Source organism: Necator americanus, chromosome III, assembly GCF_031761385.1.
Source record: "Necator americanus strain Aroian chromosome III, whole genome shotgun sequence".
Lineage (NCBI taxonomy): Eukaryota > Metazoa > Nematoda > Chromadorea > Rhabditida > Ancylostomatidae > Necator > Necator americanus.
Window position 1 is genome coordinate 39,902,323 of NC_087373.1, and position 22,879 is coordinate 39,925,201.

Sequence of the window (22,879 nt, forward strand, 5' to 3'; positions counted from 1 at the left end):
TTGTTTCGTCAAGCTAACTACAACAGCAACATTGTTTGCGAGACTTTGCTGAATGATTCATCTTGACAGTGTTCATAAAGCTGTGTTGCTTTGCTATCGTTACGTAATTCACTTCAAATATATGTATAATTACAGTTTAGAATTGTTACTAGTAATACTCTTCTCATTTTTCCTCTTTTCATATCTTCCGCAGTCATTCGTCACTCTTTTCTCTCATTCGCATTATTTTCGCCTCCTACATTTATCCCACCACTTCTCTTTCTCGTGTAGATGAACACGTAACCGTCGATACCGTAACGTCGTCAACGCTTTCGCTGCGACGACGTATCCATGGCTATCCAGAAAGCTGCCGTTCTCTTTCTGCAGTATCGAATCACGGATCGATTTCCGGGAAAATCGGTTCAAGTAACATTTCTTGGTGATAATCGTTGCGTTGTAAACATTTATCGTCGTCTCGTGACGTCATCGTTCGAGACGTCTCAACTACCGTACCGCGTCTTCACATGCCTGCACATCTAACAGGACTCTTGATTTTCGTTACGAGTGAAGGAAATCATCTGCTCTCTTTTCCTGATCTTTCGGTTCTCTTTATCTTTTCCACGCTGGTGCTGTTTCCGAATCATACCACCATGTTCTAGGTGATTTATAATAAGTTTTTTTTCTAAAAATCCATGTCTGCTTCTGATTTATTGATCGCATTACACAGTATATCGAGTCGCGCATGCATCCATCTTCTAATCGATCAATCAATACTCGCTTAATATTCCAGTGTGATGAACACTCTGATGCAGATGGGTCCCATGATGGTAATGGAAGGTCCGAATGGTGTCCATCAGGCGTTTCCGCAACCTTCACAACATATACAACAACCGCCGCCGATCACATCAAGTATGAACAGATCACAAAGGTCAGTCAGTGATCAATGATCGATCGATTGATTTTTTTTTCAAAGCAAATGTAATGACTGATTGCGCTGAAGTATTGACTGCACAGTACATGGTTGTTTAATCTATGAATATGTAAACAAAGACATACGAATCATCATCCCTGTGATTCCTAGTTCTGTAATCGATAGAACTAATTAATAATAGATTTTGACGCTATCTTTCCAAAATAAGTTTTGATGCGGGCTAATGAAAAAAAGGGAAAAAGAGAGAAGAAACGAGGTCAAGGTGAAGTTCCTCAAAAACTTGTGGAAATCAAGAATTTTCTTCGGATTGGTGATGTATTTCAGTAGTTTCTGCATAGAATAAAATAATGTTCTCTCCAGAATTGGCCATATCTAATAATATCACTGAATTTTTTTCCTAGAAAAATATTCTTAAACAAATTGATGAGCGTTGTTGTTTTGCATAGCTTTTAGTCGAAAAAATGAAGACAACTAATAAGAGGGAGTGACGAGAGGAGAAAAAAAAGGTGAACTGGAACACAGCGAGGGCAACACCTGGATACGACTGCGGGAGGAATTAAGGAGTCCTTTGGGTTTTGCTGGATTCATGGAATTGTAGAAGAGATATTTAACGCAACCAGCGCCACTGTTTATTAATTCTTGCCAGGTACAAGATAATTTAGTAAGGATAAGCTATGAAATCCACCAGATTTTTTCTTCCAGAATTCAATACGGTACTAGTTTTGAAGGTTTTGGCTGGATAAAATCTTATGATTTTCTCAATTAACTGTTTTCTTTTAATATTGATCAAGATGGAGCTGGTAGATCAAACTGAATAGATTATTGGGGCTTCTTCTGCGTAGATGATGTCCCACACTCATGAACGCTACCCTGGCGCTGCAGTCCGCGCGCGCTCCGATGACTGCCCTGAGTAAATCATATTAGAAACGAGGCCAGGTGCAGCACGTGCGCCAGCGCTCAATCCTCAATCGAATATTTCCCGTAGAAAATGGTCTTTATAGCGAGGTGATTTCACCACTATGAGTTATTCATTACTTCGGGGAAAATTTTTCAGTTTGAAAATTTAGGCGCTCCAAACAACGAAAAAACGACAACTGTGCAGCGGTTGCAGTAGGGGCGTGGAAATTTGCAATAGCCGCATAGTTGTTATTGCCGTAGGTCTTCGTGAAAGCCTCGGCAATCACGGATGCTGCTAGTCGTTCATTATTTATTTAATTGAATCCAAAAAAAAAAGAATCTTGGTTTTGACGTCGGCGCATCATTTTCTCAATTTATGCGGCGAAAATCTGCGTAATGTTGTAACGCAGCACGTGGGATTGACTGTCACGCTGCTCTAAATATTTCCTTGTCCTCGATAGCACTACATCCGTAACCTTAGGGGAAATATAAACTCGTCCAGAAAATCATTGTCTTTGAATTTGTTGAAAACCCCCTCACCGTTCCAGTATTCTGAAAATATTGTTTTCCGTTTCTTCTTGTGACCTTTTCAAAACAGTGAATTTTTTCCATAGTTTTCTCAAAAATATTACTTTGTTTATGTCTTTCATAAATTCTTTTTCTCTGAGAAATTCCAAAATACGATCATTGGATTCATTGATTGATTGCAGATGCGGTGTTTGCCGCGGATGTCAATGTAAACCGTGCGGACAGTGCACGTATTGTCAAGATAGTCCACAATTTGGAGGCCCAGGCGTTAAGAAACAAAGTTGTATCGAGAGGAGGTGTCTACGTGTGTTAGAAAACAGACTTCAGGTAATTTTCGATTGATTATGGGTTCCGAAAACATTGAGAACACCAATCAAGGATGTCCAAGGATTATCGACTACTCCAATTTTTTTCGCTTTCAGAGAGACGCTCCAACTTTTAAAGCTCGTGTCGGATGTAATCAGTGTGAAGATTGTCGTATGCCCGACTGTCAGATTTGTCTAGTCTGCTTAGATAAGAGGTAAATACCGTATCCTCGCCTGCTATCCTCCTCATCTTTCCTCATAGTCACTCCTCAAACAGAGGAAAAACGGATTTTTCAGATTTTTCGAGAACCGTTATATGACCGGTGCAATGTGTGCAAAGAAACGTTGCAATAATGCAACAAGTATCGAATTACCAGCACAATCACCTCAATCCATGCATGAATTCCAACAGAGACAGGTAATTATTCCATAATTTCGAGGGAGGATTTTTTACATTCTCATAAATTACAGTAGTTTGTATTTTTTTACGTAGTGCTAATGATACACAACCGAGAGATCGAAGGTAGATGATAAATTTCCGGTGAGGAGTAAAGTAAATAAATCGAGGAGTAAAGTGCGATGAATAATTCCATGAGGTTCAAAAGGATCATAATCAAATAAATTGAAATAAAAATTGAAATGTTTTCAAGGCAACACATCACAGGAAATTGAGATTTTGTTAGGATATTTCCACGAAAAAATATACATGGGTAAGAGTGCATTGATTGTTTCACGTGATCACGCTCATTTCCCTTTAGTAATCCAAACAACATAAGGTGCACTCGTGTCTCCTACGATGCAACTAGTTACGCGATGAAACATAGACAATCCCACTTTCGGAATCCAACTAATACAACTAGGAGACTAAGCAGCAGAAAGTGTCTCAGCCACGAATTCGTAGATGCATTATGGATTGTCTTCGTTCTATTGCCCGTACTAAGGTGCATCGTTGGGCAGATAGGATCGTACGAGTCTGTTCGACACGCTTTTGTCTGAATTACTAAGGGGAATTGAGTCCGAACGCTTGTAAACTACACTCCTACCATTATTTATTCCTGGAGAGATCCCAACATCGTCGATTTTATGATACACTGCTTTGAAATCCATCATAGACAGACATATTTTACATGGAACGTATTTTTAAAAACTGGTTCGGCAGTTCATTCCACGAGGACGAAAAAAAAATAAAGAGGACGGCCTTGTTCTCGCGCAACGAAGCAATAAAACCGTCGTAGAATAGATGAAACGACGAGAAATTTTAGTTCTTCGAGGGGTGAAAAACCTTCTCAACAGAATTCTGGATAGTCGATACTCAGTTCACTTGCTACTTGAGGCAAAACAGTAACCAATTACAAACCGAATAACTGACGAACAAATTTTTTAGGCTCAAAAACGTGCCTACGATCAAGGGGCTCCACCTCCTATACATTTCGAAATGAAACGTCGTGGAATGGAAGTAAATTATGGGATGCAGATGGCACAAGTACAATCACATTCACCACAATTAGGTCCACCACCGCCACAGGCGCTTGGACATCCACAAGCACCACCTGGTCAACAGAATGCGCGTATATTAGCGATTAATCCAGCAATGAATTATGGTGAGTTTTTGTTTTTTTTCAGCTGTTATGAAGCTTCGATTCGTGACGGGATAAACAAAAAATTAATTCGTGCACTAAGTGTTAGTTGTACGACCACATACTGCCAGCAGGGTCTGCCATTTTTAGGCCGAGACCTTTCCAAACTTATAATTGCTCGGGATTTCCTTAATTGACCCTATATCCATGACTAGAAAGATTTGCTGAATGTCGTGTCGTGACTGTTCGCACCATTTTTTTGTGTATTTCAGACTTTGCAGGGTTGCCTGCAATGGGAGCACCACGAATGCTGCCATGTGGACCGCCACCACCGCCACCACCACCACCATTGAACGAGCCGGCATACCTGCTGCCCACCTACGGTCATACCTCACCTACTCCAGTCGACTTCTACAATCCGAAGTCGTACACATTCGAGGAGATCACACCCAATGGTGATCCGTTTATTCCGCCAAGTTATGCGCCAGAAATGAAGAATGCCGTCGTACTGCAACCGCTGTAGTACGGTGTGCAGAGCGGCGACTCTTCTTACCTAGGTAATGATCGTAGTCTGTGATGTTACGAAACCGCGTCATAATTGAGAAGCGCATTATATCGTTGTTAATAAGGTACGAATTGTGATTTACGAATAAATCCCCAGGTTACTAGGCAGTGAAGGATCGATTGAACCAAAGAATACTTTTTTTGACGCTAGTATTTTGATGCTAATGATGAATGAATTCACGATCCGCCACTGTTTCGTCCAGTAAACTGTCCAAAACATCGCGTATGATCTGCGATTTTGTAAACTGTACACGACTTCTTATCGGACAAATTCTCCCCACACGTTCCCCATATAGCGACCAGTCGCGGTCAGGCCGGGCTTGACCCTCTCATTCTCTCGAACCAGGAATTTGCGAGAAACCTCAAGATTACGGGTGTTAGCTACTCGAGTCGTCAATGAAATCAGTTTATTTGTGCCTCTAGTAACTAGTAAAAGCAACCAGTCAGCTGAGATTACAGTCAGCTGCTTGGACAGCCTACAAGCACGTCAGCAGCAGCCACCACCCTTAACCTCGTGTTCATTAGGTTAATTTATCTAGGTCAAGCTCAGCGCCAGTAGAGCCATAGAGAGACATAGCTATAGCTCTGCGGATCGCCCCCGCGTACTCCTCCTCTTCGATCTACCTTTTCCAGCCAAGCCACCCCCCTTCCTCCCGTGTCCCCCCTTCCGCCCCCCACCCCACATCCTTACCCCTCCCCTCTACTCCTCCTTTAACTTACCATAACTCGATGTTAACTTTCCGCGCCGCATCAGGGACTGTTGAGTTTTTTTTCTGTCTCTTTTACTCCTTAATTTCCTTCTATTTGACGTTTTCCTATATTTTCTATGCCTATGCATCCTATACACTATATATTGTTGTGCAATGCTATCACTGCTGTTCACTCCCGTTTATCGAGCTTCCCTCACTCCAACTGAAACCTCCATCCACGAACTCCTCCCACTCCTACAACCGGAACTCCTCCCTTATGTGTGTGTGTGTCTCTGTTCGTTCATTTGGTCAACGCACCGATTGATTGTTTTGTTTATTGAGTTATTTTGATTTTCCTTAAAGTTCTGTATGCTAAGCAATATTTTGAAAAGTGTTTAGTGTTGTCGAGTGCCTTATTCTCGTTATTTTTTTCAACTCTTTTTTTTTCTCTTCATACTCCCTTATTGTGGTGTCTAAGTTGGTTTTTACTTATAAACAGATGCCAAATATCGCAGACGTTTCTATGATACTGTTTACCCCGCCGCCGTCCCGCCCCATTTCTGGCCCCCGACCAAAACGTTTGAGTTTTTTTTTTCTTCTAGAGATATGGTTTTCGCTTTCATACTGCTTACTGTTATGCTATATTACTTCGAATATGTTATTGTTCGTTTTTATTTTGACGAGATTTCAATTGCGCTATAAAGCGCGAGCATCACGGGCATCTCAGCGTTGTATCGTAGTAGCACCGCCCCCCTCTTCTCTCCTCCTTTCCTCCTTAATACCAATCGATTTATATAGATTTCACATGATGAGAACTGTTTCGTATCTCTTCTCTCGTCCCTCTATCTCTCTCTCTCTCCACACTCACCGATGTACAGTTTCCCTCTTTTTTTTTTCCCTATCATGATATATATCGAAGTTTGTAGTCGAATTAAAGCAGATTTTTTTTCCTCTCTCTCTCCCTCTCTCTGTTTTTTCTCTTTTCTTTCTTTGTAAAAAAAAGCATCACATCTAGAGATTGAAAGTAAGCGTGCTCCAGGTTATTCATTTTGGTGTCAGCATATTGTTTTATATCGAGAAAATTGATAAATTTTTAATAATTCACTGTTCATCTGTATTCGGAAACTTTAAGAGTTGTGGAAATTTCCGTCAACTCTTTGGAAAAACCACAGTTTCATGGAAAAAACGTTTCATCATTGATATTCCTATAAGCATATATTAACATATCGAAAGTCTTTGCACTGAATATAAATTTCTAATAATTCACTGTTCACCCGTATGAATTCAGGAGCAATTATGGAAATTTCTGGAGAACTCCCTCTAGTTCCTAGAAAAAAAACGAGCATCGCAGGGAAAAAAAAACCGAATTCGTTGTATTATTGATACTCCTACAAACACTGAATTTGAGTAAATTTAATTCAGACACAGAGCAGAGTGTAGAGGACAGACCAGAAAGAAATAGTATTTCAAAGAAGATATCTAAATAAAGACATGTATAACAGTACAACAGTAAATAAAATAAAACAAAGAAAAAGGGTTTTTACACGACGGATCAACAGCATCAGACATTAATAAATTAGCTGGCAGAGAACTTGCAAAGCGATCGAAAATCCCAGCGAAAACCAGAAGGGGATCTTTTACCGCTGACTGCGCCGTATATCGTACAAGTTGCCCTTTATTGGCTGACGTTTCGGCGAAGTGATGCACCTTACCTTTAAATACGTTTACCATCAAAATGGTTCAAGTACGACCAAATACAACGAATACGACAGAGGATGGAACATTCTGGAGAAAATGATACGGTAGCAGAAACAGGTAGTAGCCTGAAATCATTCTTCTTTTTGTGCAAAGCTCTTGCAGAAATAAGTCAAAATTCAACGCTGGACGGTGGAGTGAACTCTGAAAATTACAATATAACTTTAAAATAATAAGCTCTACTTATGACGACTAATGGAACAGTGGTGGGTGTAGCGCGGTCGGTAAGAGGTTCCGCTGCCTGCACGATCGATCGGAGTTTCGAATCCGCCCTAGTGGTCACCAAGCCCTTCATCCCTCCGGGGTCGATAAATCGGTACTAGACTTCTCTGGGAGGATAAAATCACTCACTTGACTCATCGGCTAGCCCCGCAAGTCATTGTATAGGCCAGTTATACGTTCGTAAATCTCAAACGATTCTGAATTTAAGCGAATGTGGAGGCGCATCCCAAGCGGATTGATTAACGTCAGACACTTTTTTATCCTTTATTGGAACCATTCCCCTTTGTATCTATTTCATAGGATATAAATAAAGCAGAGAACTCGTACACGAAAAGTTTTGGAAGGCGAGGGACGAGTATTCCAGGATTTTCAGGGGTATTAAAGGAACATATTTTGCAAACGGGAGAAGGCTTAACAAGGCAATAGCACCAGTTCCGTAATTATTTTTAATGCCAAAAAAATCGAAGTCTCAATGGTCCATCGTGCCTTTGTGTATGGAAAACTCGTGCACCGTTTGCGGCATTTCCTTGATATTATACCATGCGAATATAATATGAGAAGCAACTAAGCAACCATGAAGCAAACAAACTCGTACAGTTTATGGGCGGAGCACATTTAATACCCAGTTCCTTCACATTACTCTTCGTACGTTTATCCTTACACACCGCTAAGCTCACTAGAGGTTTTTAAAAATCAAAACGTCAATAAACAAAGAATAAACAATAGAATTATCACTCATCATATAATCTGAGATGTTTCTCATTGAACGGTTTGCACTCCTCTCTGGTTGGTTTACCTCTTGTTCAGTTCCATGTTCTATTTTTAGGCAGAAATACAAGTTTCAGGAGCAAAATATTGTACCGTTGGTTCCGTTCCGAATCAAAAAAGAAGAAAAATTTGACGAAAGGTTTAGCAATTCAATCAGAGTGATAAAAAAGCACTCTGAAACCAATCGAAACGTTTTTTTAGAGATGTCGGATTCTGAACATTCCGTGACGGAATCTTCATATCGAGAAAGATCACGTAGAAGACGATATGTCGAACAAAAACAAGGTCAACTTTCCCCTTTAAGTCATAGATAGAATGGGAAAAACCGTAAAATTCCTTTAGAGGCAGCATACCATGAGGTGGTGCGGATTTCAGGTGGAGTATCCGTATACGGGCTCGTAGATTATGGAGACGAGGGTAGTTCCGCTCATCTCTCCCCACATCACTGCAAACAGCCGCCTCCAGAATGCTGTTTTGTACGACGCCATCTATTGCAACGCTCCACCCATTGCGCCGCCTCTGCCCTGCGATTCGTCGAAAATCAATTTGGACTGGCCCGATAGGCAGTAAGGGACGCTACGGGTGCGAGGATGGCGCGCTGCAGTAGAACGCAACGTACAAAACAACATCCAGGGGCTGCTTGCAGTGATTCAGGGAGAGATGGATGAGCGGAACCACTCCCGGTCTCCATAATCTACGACCTCGTATACGGATCCGTACCACCCCAGATTCGTGGTATGCTGTCTTTAAATCTCATATATTCCCCCCATTTTAGAAAGGAGAAGGAAGAAAATTCTTTACACAAGGCTTTTTCTCATCTATGCAGTGTTCTTCGTAGTTATAATAGTATCTAGCTTCATCGTGTTTTTGATTATGTGGGGATCTGACGATGCGGATTGGTTTCATCCTAAATGTGAACATGTGTGTGCCTCCAGCTAGTAAGTGAAACCGAGAATCTGCTCCATTCGTTACTGATTCGTTCTTGTTTTCCAGTTTGGCTGATCAGCACCCTCCTCTGCTTATAATTTCATTGAGTGGATTTGCTAATTACTACCTTGAAAGCCTACGTCTTTCAACTTTAGAGCGCATGAAATTCTGTGGGGCGACTGCTGAGGTATGCAAATATGTCGAAATTTCATTTCATTTCCAAGGAAAAAAAAAACACTCAGAGGATTTTTATGACCTTTGACTGAGTAAATTATTTTCCTCTGATGGGATCGTTGAGACTTGCTGCACAAGTAGAGAGGACGGAGACTGCAAGAACTACATTGAAAACACGAAAGATTTCTTTCAACAAAATTCGGATGGTTCAACAGCATCATTCTACCTTACGATACAACTTTTTGCACACATGTGGCAGAGGTGAAATAAAAGCGTGTACCACCGATTTTCTCACTCGTAAACGTGAAAAAAGCTAAAAGTTGCTTTATCGGTGAACTATATCACTAATAACACTTCATTTTCATTTTCAATTCGAAATTTATACGAGTGTAACGTGTTGCGTCGTCGGATAAACCCATTTTGTGATGGTGTCTGGCGATTCTGATTCATTCACTCCTGATTTTGCAGCTATTTTTTCGCGTTTTCCGGGTGATATTTTAAACACTAGATACGTCCTAGATCCTTTAAACTTCAACCCCGAAGGAGGCTAACCTAAACTGGATTGTCTAGATAGAGGGGAAATGATCCACCTTTTCAATTTTAGCTTCGATCTCTTCCAATATGTTGATGATGTCAATGATGTTTCAATAAAAAAGAACGCAGCGAAACCTTCAAATCTTAGGTGGAAATACTGTAGACTACAGCAATAGTGAAACATACATGATCGATAAGGTCGATGTCATGAATGGCTAGCAGTATCCCTAATTCAGTGTGGACGGTAAAGGCATCACCCCACGAATCTGAAGTGGTACAGATTTCCGGTGGAGTATTCGTATACGGGATCATAGATTATTGAGAGAAGGGTGATTCTGTCCATTTCTTCCTAATTGCCGTAAAAAGCGGCCCGGAAGATGAGGCTTCTTCCGTCCCGGCGCACTATTTTCCACAAGGAGTTCGATCGGAGCGCGCCAGCCTTGTGCACGCGCCTCATCTTCCGGACCGTTTTTTACGGCAATTAGAAAGAAATGAACGGAATTACCCTCCTCTCCATAATCTACTATCCATTATAAGAATACTCCACCTGAAATCTGCACTACCTTAGATTCGTGGAGTGATGCCTTTAATTAGATGCTGCCACCTATAACCTCTTATTTTTGATGCCAAGGTCATAGTGCACCCACTGCTAAGAAACTTCAAATTTTGTCAGTCGGTTGAGTCACAATCTTTGCCCTCTGAGTTCTCGAACAAAAGAAAGGATGAGAAGCCTGGACGCAGCATTATAAAAGGAAATAAATACCAATGTACAAAAATATATACACACACAGGGTGGGTCCACGCCTACGGGAAATTTTGAATGTAGTAGTGGCAGCCCTGAGGTATTGCTAGACAGTTGTGAATGGGATCCTTCAGTTTACAACTGCGTTAGCATTTACTAGTCATGGACCAATGGATCGAATCACAATATGGATTTGCTTTTTGTGAAGTCATTTTACATTCATTGGTGATGGTGTGACTGCTAATCAGTTTTCCCATAACTTTTACATATTCGACAATCACCTTTAGAGCTGAACCCGTCCATTTGAAGTTCGTGACCGATGTATTAATGGCGTAGTAAGTGGGACGCGAGCATGATGTCCTAAATTATAATGAGGTCGGAATTTCCGTCAAGCAGCACTCGCACTACCACCATTTTCGTGAAAAGGCCTTCGCAGTAAATCCACGATGTGAACGAATCCAATGGTCTATGATTACTGTAGATGGCAGGTTCTTGTGTACTGAAATATGCCACTCCTACCTATCCATCAACTCCTCAGAGCTCCCAATACTACATTCAAATTCCTTAGGCCACTCCTTTTTTTTATACGAAGCGTATAGTCGGGTCAAAACGACATTAAGCACGGTGCAGTTGCGTAAGCGGCTGCGATCGAAGCGGCGCCGAGGAGAGAGCGGTTGGAATCGAGGTGGGACCATCGCCAACTGCAGCAATAAACGGTGATATCAAGGGTCCCACGTCGATCCTAACCGCTGCGCTTCACCGCACTGCTTCAAGCGCAACCGCTTACACAACAGCACAGTGCTTTATGTCGTTTTGACTCTATTATACGCACATTTGCTCTCAGGAGGACTCTCTGAGGACTGATGTTCAAAAGGATCTTAACGAAGATATCTTCATTTCGTTCAGAGAGTCATTCCGTCATTTCCTTTGAAGACTTTTCCAAACTATGCAACTATAGCTACAGGTTTTTATCCAGGACGACACGGTGTAGGTAAGGGCTTTGTTTTTTTCGATACTTATGCATTCGAGAACAATGTACGTTTAGAATGACACTAATGAGTGAAAATCTACACTTTAAGGATCTGACAGTATTTTTATGCCTGACGATTTCCACGATCTAGTTCCTTTCACGTCAAATATGACGAAAGAACATCTTACAAAAGATCCGGTTGGTTCCGTTTTGATTTTCAACTGTTCTTTTCGGAAAAAAAAACTTTTTTCAATTCAATTCAAATCAACCCAAGATCGCCTCAGGCTCAGAGGAGAAGATAATCTTTCATCTATGCTCATTTCTCTAGATCTGGTCATTGTACAAAAACACTAAACAAGGAAAAGTCGCCTCCTTCTTCTGGACAGGACCATTTTCTATCAATTCGAGTGGGTCAATCAAATGCTACATTTGAGGGATTTTTTTAAACCGAATTTTAAAAATTTGGATGCTGATGTTTCCTACAGCTGATGATCGGATATGAAAGTTAACGCGAAACACTCTACACAAAACTACACAAAAGAAATGAAAAAAGGGTTAGGAATATCGACTCATTTTATACAACGAGACAACTCTGCAACTATGGGAATGATGGGATAATAAAATCGTAAAAAGAAAGGTGATGTTGGAAATACCTTAGAAACAACTCTTTATACGCGTCAAAATAGTGGAATCTACCTTATTCGGTTTCATTTCGTCATTTCTTAAATGGAAGGTGTTAGGAGGTTGTCACGTTGGATGAAATGAAGCATCGAGTGTTGTTGAAGCCCCTGACTTCTGAATGTGGAGTTATTCGCATTTTCGTTCTGACAGTCACAAAATGCGTGCCGAATTCTACCTATCGGAAAACTACACGAGAGGACTCGACGTCAAAAATTCTCCAGAACAAGGAATTTGAGCAGAAGCTGTCTTTTTCCATAGAGAAAAAGACAAACGTGACACAGTTGATCTATCAATTTTTTTTTGAATATCCTCTTTTAAGAACAAATACCTTGAATATATACTACAAAAATTTCTCTAACTTTACGATGATGTACCTTAGAGTATGAGCAGCCCGATTACCATGCTGAATTCGATCCGACAGCCACCGACCAAGAACAGCTCAACAAAGTTCGGATTTTTCCAGAGTTCGCGGAGGACGGTTTATATAACGACACAATTCACTTTTAGATTGTGAGATGGCTAAAACTACCGAAGTCGAATCGTCCAAACCTTATATTGGCACATTTTGATCAAGGAAAATATATTGGTTATCATCATAAGACGAAAAGACAGGTACCATGGACACCTTTCAAACGTAAAAAAAAAACTGATTTGGAAAAATTCAGCTACGAAAAGTGATACAAGAAATTGATGCGTTACTGGGAAAACTATTTATGAAATTACACAAAGAAAAATTACTGCATTGCTTGAATATCGCCATAGTTTCTGACATTGGTATTTTGAATATCCATTTCTTTTCTCTTTTTTCGAGGACAGTGGAACATGGGATCAGTTAGGGAACAGCAAAATTTTAGGCATGGTCCGTAGTACGGCACAAATGTCCATTGACACTAAAAATGGAGCAAGGTGGGTAATGGAACCAGGCCCAAGCGCTCTACTTCATCTACGTCCACAGTCGAAAGGAAGTGGGTCATAATGAGTGAGAAAGAGACTTCAAAAACAGGTCCCTGTGTCGTACCGCTTGGATCTCACCTAAGTACCATTAGTAAGAGCAAAGAGGTACCTGCGAACAAACGATTTTATTCACCCAGTTCAGGCCGCACTATCTATGAAATTGTCGGCGGTAGGACGTACAAAGGGATGTTGAGGGAGCCAATACAGTTACCTACATTACTGCGAGAATACCCTACTTAAATGTATCTTGTGATGAACCGAACTATGAGTGACGCATAGAGTTATCTCATAGTTCATGTTTCTTTGGAACCCATCATCCTGAGCGGTTGCGACGGAATCTACTCATATTTTCTTCCACGTATCCGCTCGACTAAATTTCTTCTGTTCCTTTTTTTTGTATCGAAAGTTTTTTTTTCCATTATTTACGACCGTGTCGCGACCAATTACGATGGTTCTGCTGTTAACATAGTAAAACCTATAGCACACATCATATACACAAGTTCGTAACCCAGTAATCCTTTAGATATAATGGATTCAGTACCGTAAATGCCCATCTACATACGCCATTTCACTCGATAGCACTATAACGTTCTGTAATTTCTATTAGGTTGGTGCAAAAGAAATGCAGAAAGTTTTTCTACCTAAAATCTAAATTAATATAACTCAGATCTAACAAAATTTATTTAATCAAAGTAATCTCCATTACAATTGACGCACTTTTGGCACTTTTGCCAACGAGAAGCGTGCTTCTTAATGCCAATATCATAAAAGTCTGGGGTTCTGGAAAGGATTAACTCATCGAAGGCAGTTTCCGCATCATCATGGTTTCTGAAGTGTTTCTCCCGTAAGAAGTTATCAAAGTGCTTGAAAAAATGAAAGTCAGTAGGAGAAAGGTCTGGCGAGTATGGTGGATGATCCAGAGTTTCATAGCCCAACTCATGCAGCTTTTGCCGAGTGATCAATGAGACGTGAGGTCTAGCGTTGTCATGAAGTAGGATTGCTCTTTTTCTATTGATCAATGCCGGGCATAAACTTCGCAGTTTCTGGTGCATTTTGTCGATTTGCTGGCAGTACTTTTCTGCTGTAATTGTTTCACCCGGGTTCAGAAAGGTATAATGGATCATACCCGCTGCAGACCACCAAACCGTAACCATAATCTTCTTTTGGTGAGTTTTCGGCTTTGGGTGATGTCGTGGAGCTTCTTTTTGGTCCAGCCAGTGGGCAGATCGTCGCCTGTTATCATAAAGTATCCATTTCTCATCGCAAGTCACAATCCGTTCGAGAAATGGATCGTTTTCATTGCGCAAAAGATGGGCCGACGATATCTCAAAATGGCGATTTTTCTGACTTTCGGTCAATTCATGTGGAACCCATTTGTCAAGCTTCATGGTCATACCAATTTGTTTCAAATGGATCTTGGAAATTTTTGCATGGATCAGCTTCGACTGTCGCCTTCAATAAGTCCTTATCAAGTATTGGTGAACGGCTGCCATGTGGTTCGTCTTCGAGGCTGGTGTTGCCGGCACGAAACTTTCGGAACCAACGTTGCACTGTGCATTCGTTGATACTTCCCTGGCCCCATACTTCGTTGATATTTCGAGCGGTTTCAGCGGCAGTTCGGCCCAGTTTGAACTCGTAGAAGTAAATTTGACGAAAATTGCGATTAGACATCTGAAAATAAAAACCAAATTATTTTTATAATAAGCGACTTGAATTAAATTCCATATACATATTTAGAAAATTCATATAATAAGCTTTCCAACAATGTATAATACTTCGTAAAAAAAAACCCTTAGTTTATCAAAAAAAAGTGTTGAAACTAATAAAACAAAAAAAACCTGCATTTCCTTTGCACCAACCTAATACCATTTCATTCGATAGGATGATCTGTAATTTCTGTTTGAAGTCTGCTGAATTTGACTCGCAGAAGTGATTCTACAAAACTTGTGTTGCAGTGGGCAGCATTGACGCAGCAATAAAAATGTTTAAGTGTAGAAACGAACAGCTCCGTGTGTACACGAAATTCACTCAACCACCTCGTTGGCACTATCACAACTCAACGACGAGCTCAAATCTTATTCTAGTAGGTGAAGACGGAACACAGATAACCAGGTAACGATGTGTTTCAGTGATACGTACATACATCTACAAAATGAAAAGATGATAGTGTTCCAGTAGCGAGGTTCACGGAGATAATATCGGAACCTATGGAAACGATTTCAATGATCCGACTACGCACACCATATTCTTCGCTATGGGCCCATCGATAAAAAAAGGCGTCGAACTTCCGTCAATTCAGAATGTCGAGTTCATGAATCTATGGACAGGTAATGAATGAGCCCATATTTAACGGGTAACAACACTTTTTCAAATTATACTTCTCAGTTAAAACTTACGTTTCGTACTGACTGATCTATGCTGACCATTATTTTTTTCAGTTTTTGTAGAGTGGGGTTCAGCTGCGCATCGACTCCGTGGCATATATGTTCTGTGCTGCGGCCCGTACTTAGTGTTGGAGTAACCTCAACCTAAAAAATTTCCCCGAAAGCTCATTTTAAACTTTAGAAGTTAAAAGCTCACCACACTTCCAGTTAAAAAGATGTAGCCATCATCGATACTTGATTCCAGAATTTCTAAGCCGACTTTAAGAGCTAAACTGGCATCAGATTCTCCTAAACAGAGTTGTTGTTAGATTTAATTATAAAGTATGCTTCAGCACTTTTGGGCATACCAGCCGTGGAAAACGATGGAGAAAAAGGTGTAATGGACACTATAATCAGGAAGAAAAAGATCGAAAAACAAGAAGTCATTGACATTCCGTAAGTTGATTTTTTCCCACTTTTCGTGAAAGCATTGCGTTTTATGAACGATGCAGTACAACCTTCGCCCAACTTCTCCTTCGCACTTGAACCCAACTCGAGCAGCGCTGCAATGATACATTCGCATCCATTTGCAGGTGGTCGAGGAGTACATCGCAACCGTTCACGCGGCATTGTGCGCTAAATCCGGTCCTTGAGCACGAGCGTTATCGGACAGCAGTTCAATTCTGATCTGTCTCTAGCAACTTTTTTTATAATGGTGCAGACGGATAATTTGAACACACAGTAAAGGTGGCAACCATGAATTTCAAAGCAAAGCAAGGGATGGTCGCGTATACCACGCGTCCTTTTCCTCGACATTGGGATGCTCGAACCCCAAACGTTGGAATCGGTGTTAAAGGCATGACGTGTAGTTCTTGAGCTAAAGAAGAGTCGACGTAGGCTGAAGTCCTGCGTGCAGGGGCCGCATCTGATATACTTGTCATTAGGAGGATAGGTACGATAGTATTGAAATCATTGCCACTTCCTCCAGCAGTGGTAAAGGATAAAGGATAAAGTGTCTGGCGTTAATCAATCTGCTTGGGATGCGCCCCATGTTCACTCCATTTCAGAATCGTTTGAGGTTTACGAACGTGTAGTTGGCCTGTACAATGACTTGTGGTGGCTAGCTGATGTGTCAAGTAAGTGATTTTATCCTCCCAGACAAGTCTGGTACCAATTTATCGACCTCGGAGGCTGAATGAAAGGCTTGGTGAGCACTAGAACGGGTTCGAATCTTCGATCACTCGCCCTTATCCTTTATCCAGCAATGGTATCCAATGTTATACGACTAATTTCCCGACACGAATTCGATGACAGTTCGTTACGCGAGCTAACCGGATCGATATATCCAGCGGGAATGCAAATGGACATTCATATCCACCAGTACGTGATTCCTCTTTCCATGGACTAGTTCTCGTCTGTTAGAAGTATCTCAGGCTAAGTTGGATGAGTCATATTTGGTAGGAGCGCCGAGTTGCCCTTTTTAAACTTGTGGACACTACGCGTCTGAATGGACTTCTTAATCGTTGAGGAAAGTTTGGATCGCAAAAGAGCTCACCACTCTTCTGCATATACATATGCATATACTACACCTACAGCCGCCAAGATATACCTACTGAAGTACATCTTCGCTGTTGTAGCGCAGTAGTGGGAGATTCCGCTGTAACTTCACGAGCGATCGATGGTTGAAAACCCTTATAGTGTTAATCAAGCCTTTCATATGTGTCGATAAATTGGTGCCAGACTTGTTTGGGAGGATAAATAGCACTGATTTGACACATCGACCCACCCCCGCAAGTCATTGTAGGGCTGCACGCATGTTCATGAACCTCAAACGGTTCTGAATCTAAGCCGAACGTGTAGATGCATCCTCACAGGGATTTATTGACTCCATACTTCTACCCTTTTTATATATACGTCTATGGGTTACACGTCAAGGAACGTTTTATCAAACCGGAGCATCCACAAGAACCTTTCAAAGGTCTTCTGACAGAAATGCCTGTGCAGATTTGGAATGTCTTACCTTCTTTAGTCAACATATTAGTTTTACAAAAGATCTATTGCGAGATTTTATCAGAAATTATTGAAGACACTGGCTCCCCTATGGATCGTTCAGGAATATGTCGTTTAGTGAATAAATCTACTTTTTCTCTAGTTTTTCTATTCTAGAGATTGTGAATACACAGTCACCGAAGATGTTCATATTTGTGGACGTTGCCAGAAAGATGGTGAAGTAAGTTAACTACTACATTATATTACTTTACTATTTTAACTGAAGTAGCACTATTTGAGGATAAACTCCGGGTTTGGCTCCGTGAATGCAGAGGTAGTGCTCCTCTAGTGAAACCAGTGTTAAGTCAACCGGATTTGGATGCATGTTACATGCCAATTTGTAACGAAGGGGTCATACAGACAAATGAAGGTGGGCAACATTTAATTTCTTTAAGTCGATGCAGGGGTCAGATCGAATATATTTGCTCCTGGTAGAATGAACAAACCATTACAGCCTTCGTTTTCAAACCTCCCAGACATCCAATATTGTTTGTTGATGTCCTGGGGCAAACTCGATGCAATGACATCATGCTCGTTCTTAGGATAAATAAACAGACTTCTGATGCCGTTGTTAATGTATATCCGCTGATAATTTTCTAATGGATAACAATATTTCTAATTTTTCTTAGTGAGTGCCATGTCCGGACGTAAAATAAGAGGCCGCCGAAGGTCATCTGTAACCTCTTCTTCTTTTGGATAAATCATTGTATACGGGTTCAGGTTTATCCCTAGCTTCTTGTAATACTGTATTCAAAACATATTGATGCACTTCAGCATCATAAAATATGCCTCCATGTTAAGACTTTCAATAAACCTCGGCATGTTGATGTTTCAATAATTGGCCTCTTTAATTGAGCCGGACACGAGGTTGCTACAATCCTTTATTAGTGGCTAACGCTTCGGCAATATCGCCTTCTTTAGGGTTTGAAAGGGTGAAATCGAACGTGGTTGATTTATCCGATCAGACGCCTTATTCGCCCAGCAAAGAAAGTCCTAAGTTTACTGTTGGGCCTCATAGCTACAACTAGACGAGAACATCGTACCTCAGCATCAGATTACTATCCTATCACTGCTAGATACATGTTGTGAAGTGACTATCGCAATCAATTATCAGCCTTAAATAGTTGGCGAGTTCGCCCTTAGTGCAGAGGATTTGCTTTTTGTGTTTCATCTTAGGGTCCTTGGAGTGGGTCCAAAACACCCTACGACCACCTAATGCAGTGGAGTTACACGATTTCTTTCTGGCTTTCTTTCTTTCTGGTTTTCTGGCATCCTGATGTGACTCGAATACGTAGCGGCTGTTTCTCTTATGTGTTCGTACCCGCATTGCATGCAGGAAATCAAACAAACAACGAATGAACTCATGCAATCACCTTTGTTGTTATCTGGACATATTTTGGATTCCAGTGTAGTGCAAATACGATCATATAGGCGATTTCGAATAACCATTTAGCCTTTAGCAACAAATTCTTCAAGATTAGCTAACCTTGAAGGATCTGTTGCTATCGTGGAGCTCCCTTCTAGTAATCTCAAGCAAAGGCTCATTCGCAATTGCCTATATGATCTTAGTTGCGCCACAAATATGTGCGGGTAACAACGAAAGTGATTGCATGAGTTCATGTGTTGTTTATATGATTTCCTGTGTGATGTGTTGACGAATACATAGAAACAGCTATACCACTATGTATTCGAATCAAAGAACACCTGGACGACAAAAGGAAATCCCGTGACTTCACTGCATCAGGTAGTCATGTCTGAGGCGTCACAACAGAGAGGATTTTGAAGCTAAGATCACGATTTTGGCGAGCGAATCTAGTATTGCGGTACGCCAGGCTCTGGAGACTTTTTGGATCCACCCCAAGGGTCCAAACATGAATTGCAAAGAGGAACGTCTTTGCATTACGCGGGAACTAGCGCCCTATTTAAGGCTGATATTTGAATGCGCTGGTCACCTCACAACAGCTCAAAATAGGTATCTTGCAGTGGCAGGATAGTCATCTGACCCTAATGTTCTTTTCTACTTGTATCTATGAAGGCCAACAGTAAACTTAGGCTTTTGTTTGTTGGGCGAATGAGGCTTTTGATCGGATAAATCACGTTCGATTTCACCCTTTTAGACTCTGAAGGCAATATTGCCTATATGTTATCTGGCTCAATTATAGAGACCAATTATTTAAACATAAAATATGCGTCACTAAAAACAGTCATATAGCTGCAATCGAACGAAAAGTGGCAATAACTAGCAAAATCAACTCAACTTGACTCAAATTATTTAAATTTCGGAAACAAATAGATGAATATTTCAGGGAAACACGTCTCCATAATTGAAGTTTATGACCAAAATGAAATCGATATTGAAGTAAATTGTCTATACGTAACACAACGATATCACGAGAAATGCCCACAGGATGTTCCTACTTTTTCCCAAAAACTAGTACCGCTGTCAGCTCTTCCTTATAAAGGTAAAAGACATAAAGTAAAGAAATAGGAGAACGTTGAAGTAGTCACTAACGAGCAAATTTTAGGCGTCGCTAATCATCGAGTATCACACGTCATCATGAAGAAGAAGTTCATAGGCAGTTAGTTGTTAACTTCACAAATCAGTTGTCCATATAGTGTACGGAAAAAGCTTGCCGCTTACTTTTTCATATGCGAGCGTATGAAAAAGGAGGGGGAAGGAAATTGAGAAACTACCAATTATATAAAGACTGGAAGACTCCGCTCATGCCGAAAGTTAATTTAAGAACAATAATTGCCGCAAGAATCAATCACAGTCACGAGGTCGGATGCATTGGTGACCAATATCTAATACTATCCGGAAATTGACTAAGAAGATTTCACGGTTGCCGGCACCGGCAGCTTGCAAGGATCTTTTTCTTTTGCAGGTTGCTCCAAAAAAAAAAACAGGAGTAGCAGCTCGAAATACGACCGCGGCACCAGTTTCATATCGTTTTCTATCACAAAGCTGAATATGAATCAAAAATTGCTTAATTCTTTCAGCCTTCTTTCTACCTTTGAATGCATATACAAAAGTGGTGTTTGCCAAGAGGAAACGAATTATATCAATTACTGGAGTGGCATACAATAGCACACTAGATCCTAAGCGGTCCATACAATTACTGTAATTGTTCTAATATTGGCTCTGTTACTATCGTTTCATTTTAGAAATGGTCTACCTACATACGTTTATCGCGTGTTGATTGCATGTCCCGATGGTTGGTCAGAGAATGGATTACACTGTAGGGAACATCATAAAATGGCTATTTTGTCTTTTCTATTTCCACATATGGATAGAGATAATAACTGCATGGTCAGTGATTTCATTTGGTATCGATTTGCATGGGGGTTATTGTAATTAACCATAATCATTTACTGACTTAGTCGTTTCATATAATCTGTTGACGGAGACGATTCGAAGCATTTCCTTCGAAGACATCTCAAAAATAAACTCATGACTATGCTCTAACCGAATAACAGAATCAGAATCGGGTTATTCCCGATTCCCTAAAGAATTAAATACGGTACATACCACCAAAATGACACGTGACAATTTTTAGGACAGAAATCGCTTACTTCTACAATATACAGCACGTCTAAAGGATATCGAACTTGTGGCTGGCTATCGATTCCAACTTCAGGATGTTCCTGAAACAGAGATTATGCGTCTACGAATCCACACACCATTCGATTTGTGGTGAAAAAAGAAGATAATAACTATTATTTGAACAATCATGTCTAACCTGATATAATAAAAGGGTTTCACAACTGTAATATATATTTGTCAAGCATTAATTATGGTTATTTTGCAAAACCTAACAAAAAAAATCGAGGAAAGGATGGGTTACGGAATTGCGCCACAGAAAAGTCGTTACTGAATACCTCGAAATTTGTAGCAGTGATGGGAAAAAACATACGTATGGCTAAACTGAAGTACGATAACCGCAAACATATAAACGGGATTCTCGGTGCCTTCAAGCTATCGATTTATCGCAGATCACTTGGTGGAAGCTCGGAGCTCCAATGACTTTCATTCATGCACCCTTTAGAAACTGACCCACCTATCCATTAAGAACGCCTAATGAACTTTTTGTTTTGCGAAAAACAAATAGACTTTGAGCAGTTTGTAGTAGTAGACGCATGTAAATAACTACTCTTAAGATGATCACAACCTAAACACTTTAGTCAATCAAACACTTGGAGCATAAACTTTGCCGTCTAAACGATGTTTTTCATGCATAAACAATCATTTGAAAAATCTATACTTCAAAATTCTCGCAAATATAAAAAACCAGTACATACAGAAGTGCATTTCCTTACAGAAGAACAAATACATAGATGAATAGACGGGTACTCACCTTATAAATGTAATTCGTCAGAATGTTCTTCAATTCCTCGTCAGGTACAAAGTACGGTAAAATCCCATTGATAAGTCCTCATGACGCAACGTTATCAGAAAAGAAAACGCAACGCAACGTTATCAGAAAACTTACATAGTTGTTTTTGTTATAATGTGTCGTTGTTTCAAACGAAAAACTCGTTAGAAAACCATTGTCAAGCAAAAAAAAAAGGCGGGGTAACTAAAAAAGTATGCGTCTTTCCGCGAAAATGACAGCAGAGTTATTCATGGGATTTCAGGGTAGTTGCGATTAAAGTAATCAGCGTTCAGAATAGAGCTGAAAATGAACCAGTATGGAACGAATTGCACGGAAAATCACGGAAAATTGTAGAAGTTCGGTACAGCTTTGACAACTATATAAAGACTTCATCGCACACTCATTTGAATATGAGTCATGTCTCTACAGAATCTGGAATCTGAATCGTTTTCACCACTTCTAGTTGATTTACACATGCAGGGGCCGTTCCTCACATAAACATATGAAACCATTTAAAATCTCAGACGAGATATTGTTAATGTAACGAATACCGACATACAGTAGGGTCAAAACGACATAAATCACAAGTGTAGTTGCAGTGCATTTGCGTACGCGGTCGAAACAGCGCGGTGGAGGCAATAGTTGGGACCGAGTTGGGACCACCGCAAACTGCAGCGATGGATGATCCCGGCAGGGTGTCACCACGCTCATATCCGCTACGCTCCACCTAAACGCCTCGAGAGAAGCTGCGTACACAATTACGTACGTGCCTCATGTCGTTTTCACCCTACTATACTTAGTTTGAAGTATAGCACAGGAGTCTGGTAATTAAACGAACCATCAAAAAAAGATGTGATGTATTGAAAGTGTTATACAGAAAAAATATCAAACGGTTCG

At 40.6% G+C, this 22,879-nt stretch overlaps 2 protein-coding genes across 5 annotated transcripts; one reads left to right on the forward strand and one right to left on the reverse strand.

The window, feature by feature from the left end:
• Positions 1 to 773: 773 nt before the first annotated feature.
• Positions 774 to 21,307, forward strand: RB195_012406 (uncharacterized protein; the record flags this gene model as incomplete). 4 transcript variants are annotated; one of them, XM_064194240.1, is made up of 27 exons in its annotated part: positions 774 to 907; positions 2,518 to 2,662; positions 2,758 to 2,855; positions 2,938 to 3,058; positions 4,025 to 4,241; positions 4,490 to 4,672; positions 8,274 to 8,354; positions 8,417 to 8,500; positions 8,991 to 9,153; positions 9,209 to 9,329; positions 11,499 to 11,583; positions 11,672 to 11,760; positions 11,891 to 11,969; positions 12,623 to 12,690; positions 12,751 to 12,855; positions 12,909 to 13,017; positions 13,098 to 13,208; positions 15,153 to 15,309; positions 15,373 to 15,524; positions 15,914 to 16,016; positions 17,727 to 17,790; positions 17,850 to 17,979; positions 19,916 to 20,071; positions 20,135 to 20,188; positions 20,610 to 20,715; positions 20,775 to 20,919; positions 21,167 to 21,307. In XM_064194240.1, the coding sequence occupies 27 exons, from the start codon at positions 774 to 776 to the stop codon at positions 21,305 to 21,307; spliced, it is 3,201 nt and encodes a 1,066-aa protein (XP_064051821.1). The 4 variants fall into 4 exon arrangements, with proteins under 4 accessions (XP_064051821.1, XP_064051822.1, XP_064051823.1 ...); XM_064194241.1 differs by having other exon boundaries at positions 4,499 to 4,672; XM_064194239.1 differs by lacking the exons at positions 774 to 907; positions 2,518 to 2,662; positions 2,758 to 2,855; ... (2 more) ...; positions 4,490 to 4,672; positions 8,274 to 8,354 and having other exon boundaries at positions 8,419 to 8,500.
• Positions 13,881 to 14,591, reverse strand: RB195_012407 (uncharacterized protein; the record flags this gene model as incomplete). The annotated part of the gene is made up of 1 exon (XM_064194242.1): positions 13,881 to 14,591. The coding sequence occupies one exon, from the start codon at positions 14,589 to 14,591 to the stop codon at positions 13,881 to 13,883; it is 711 nt and encodes a 236-aa protein (XP_064051825.1).
• Positions 21,308 to 22,879: the final 1,572 nt, after the last annotated feature.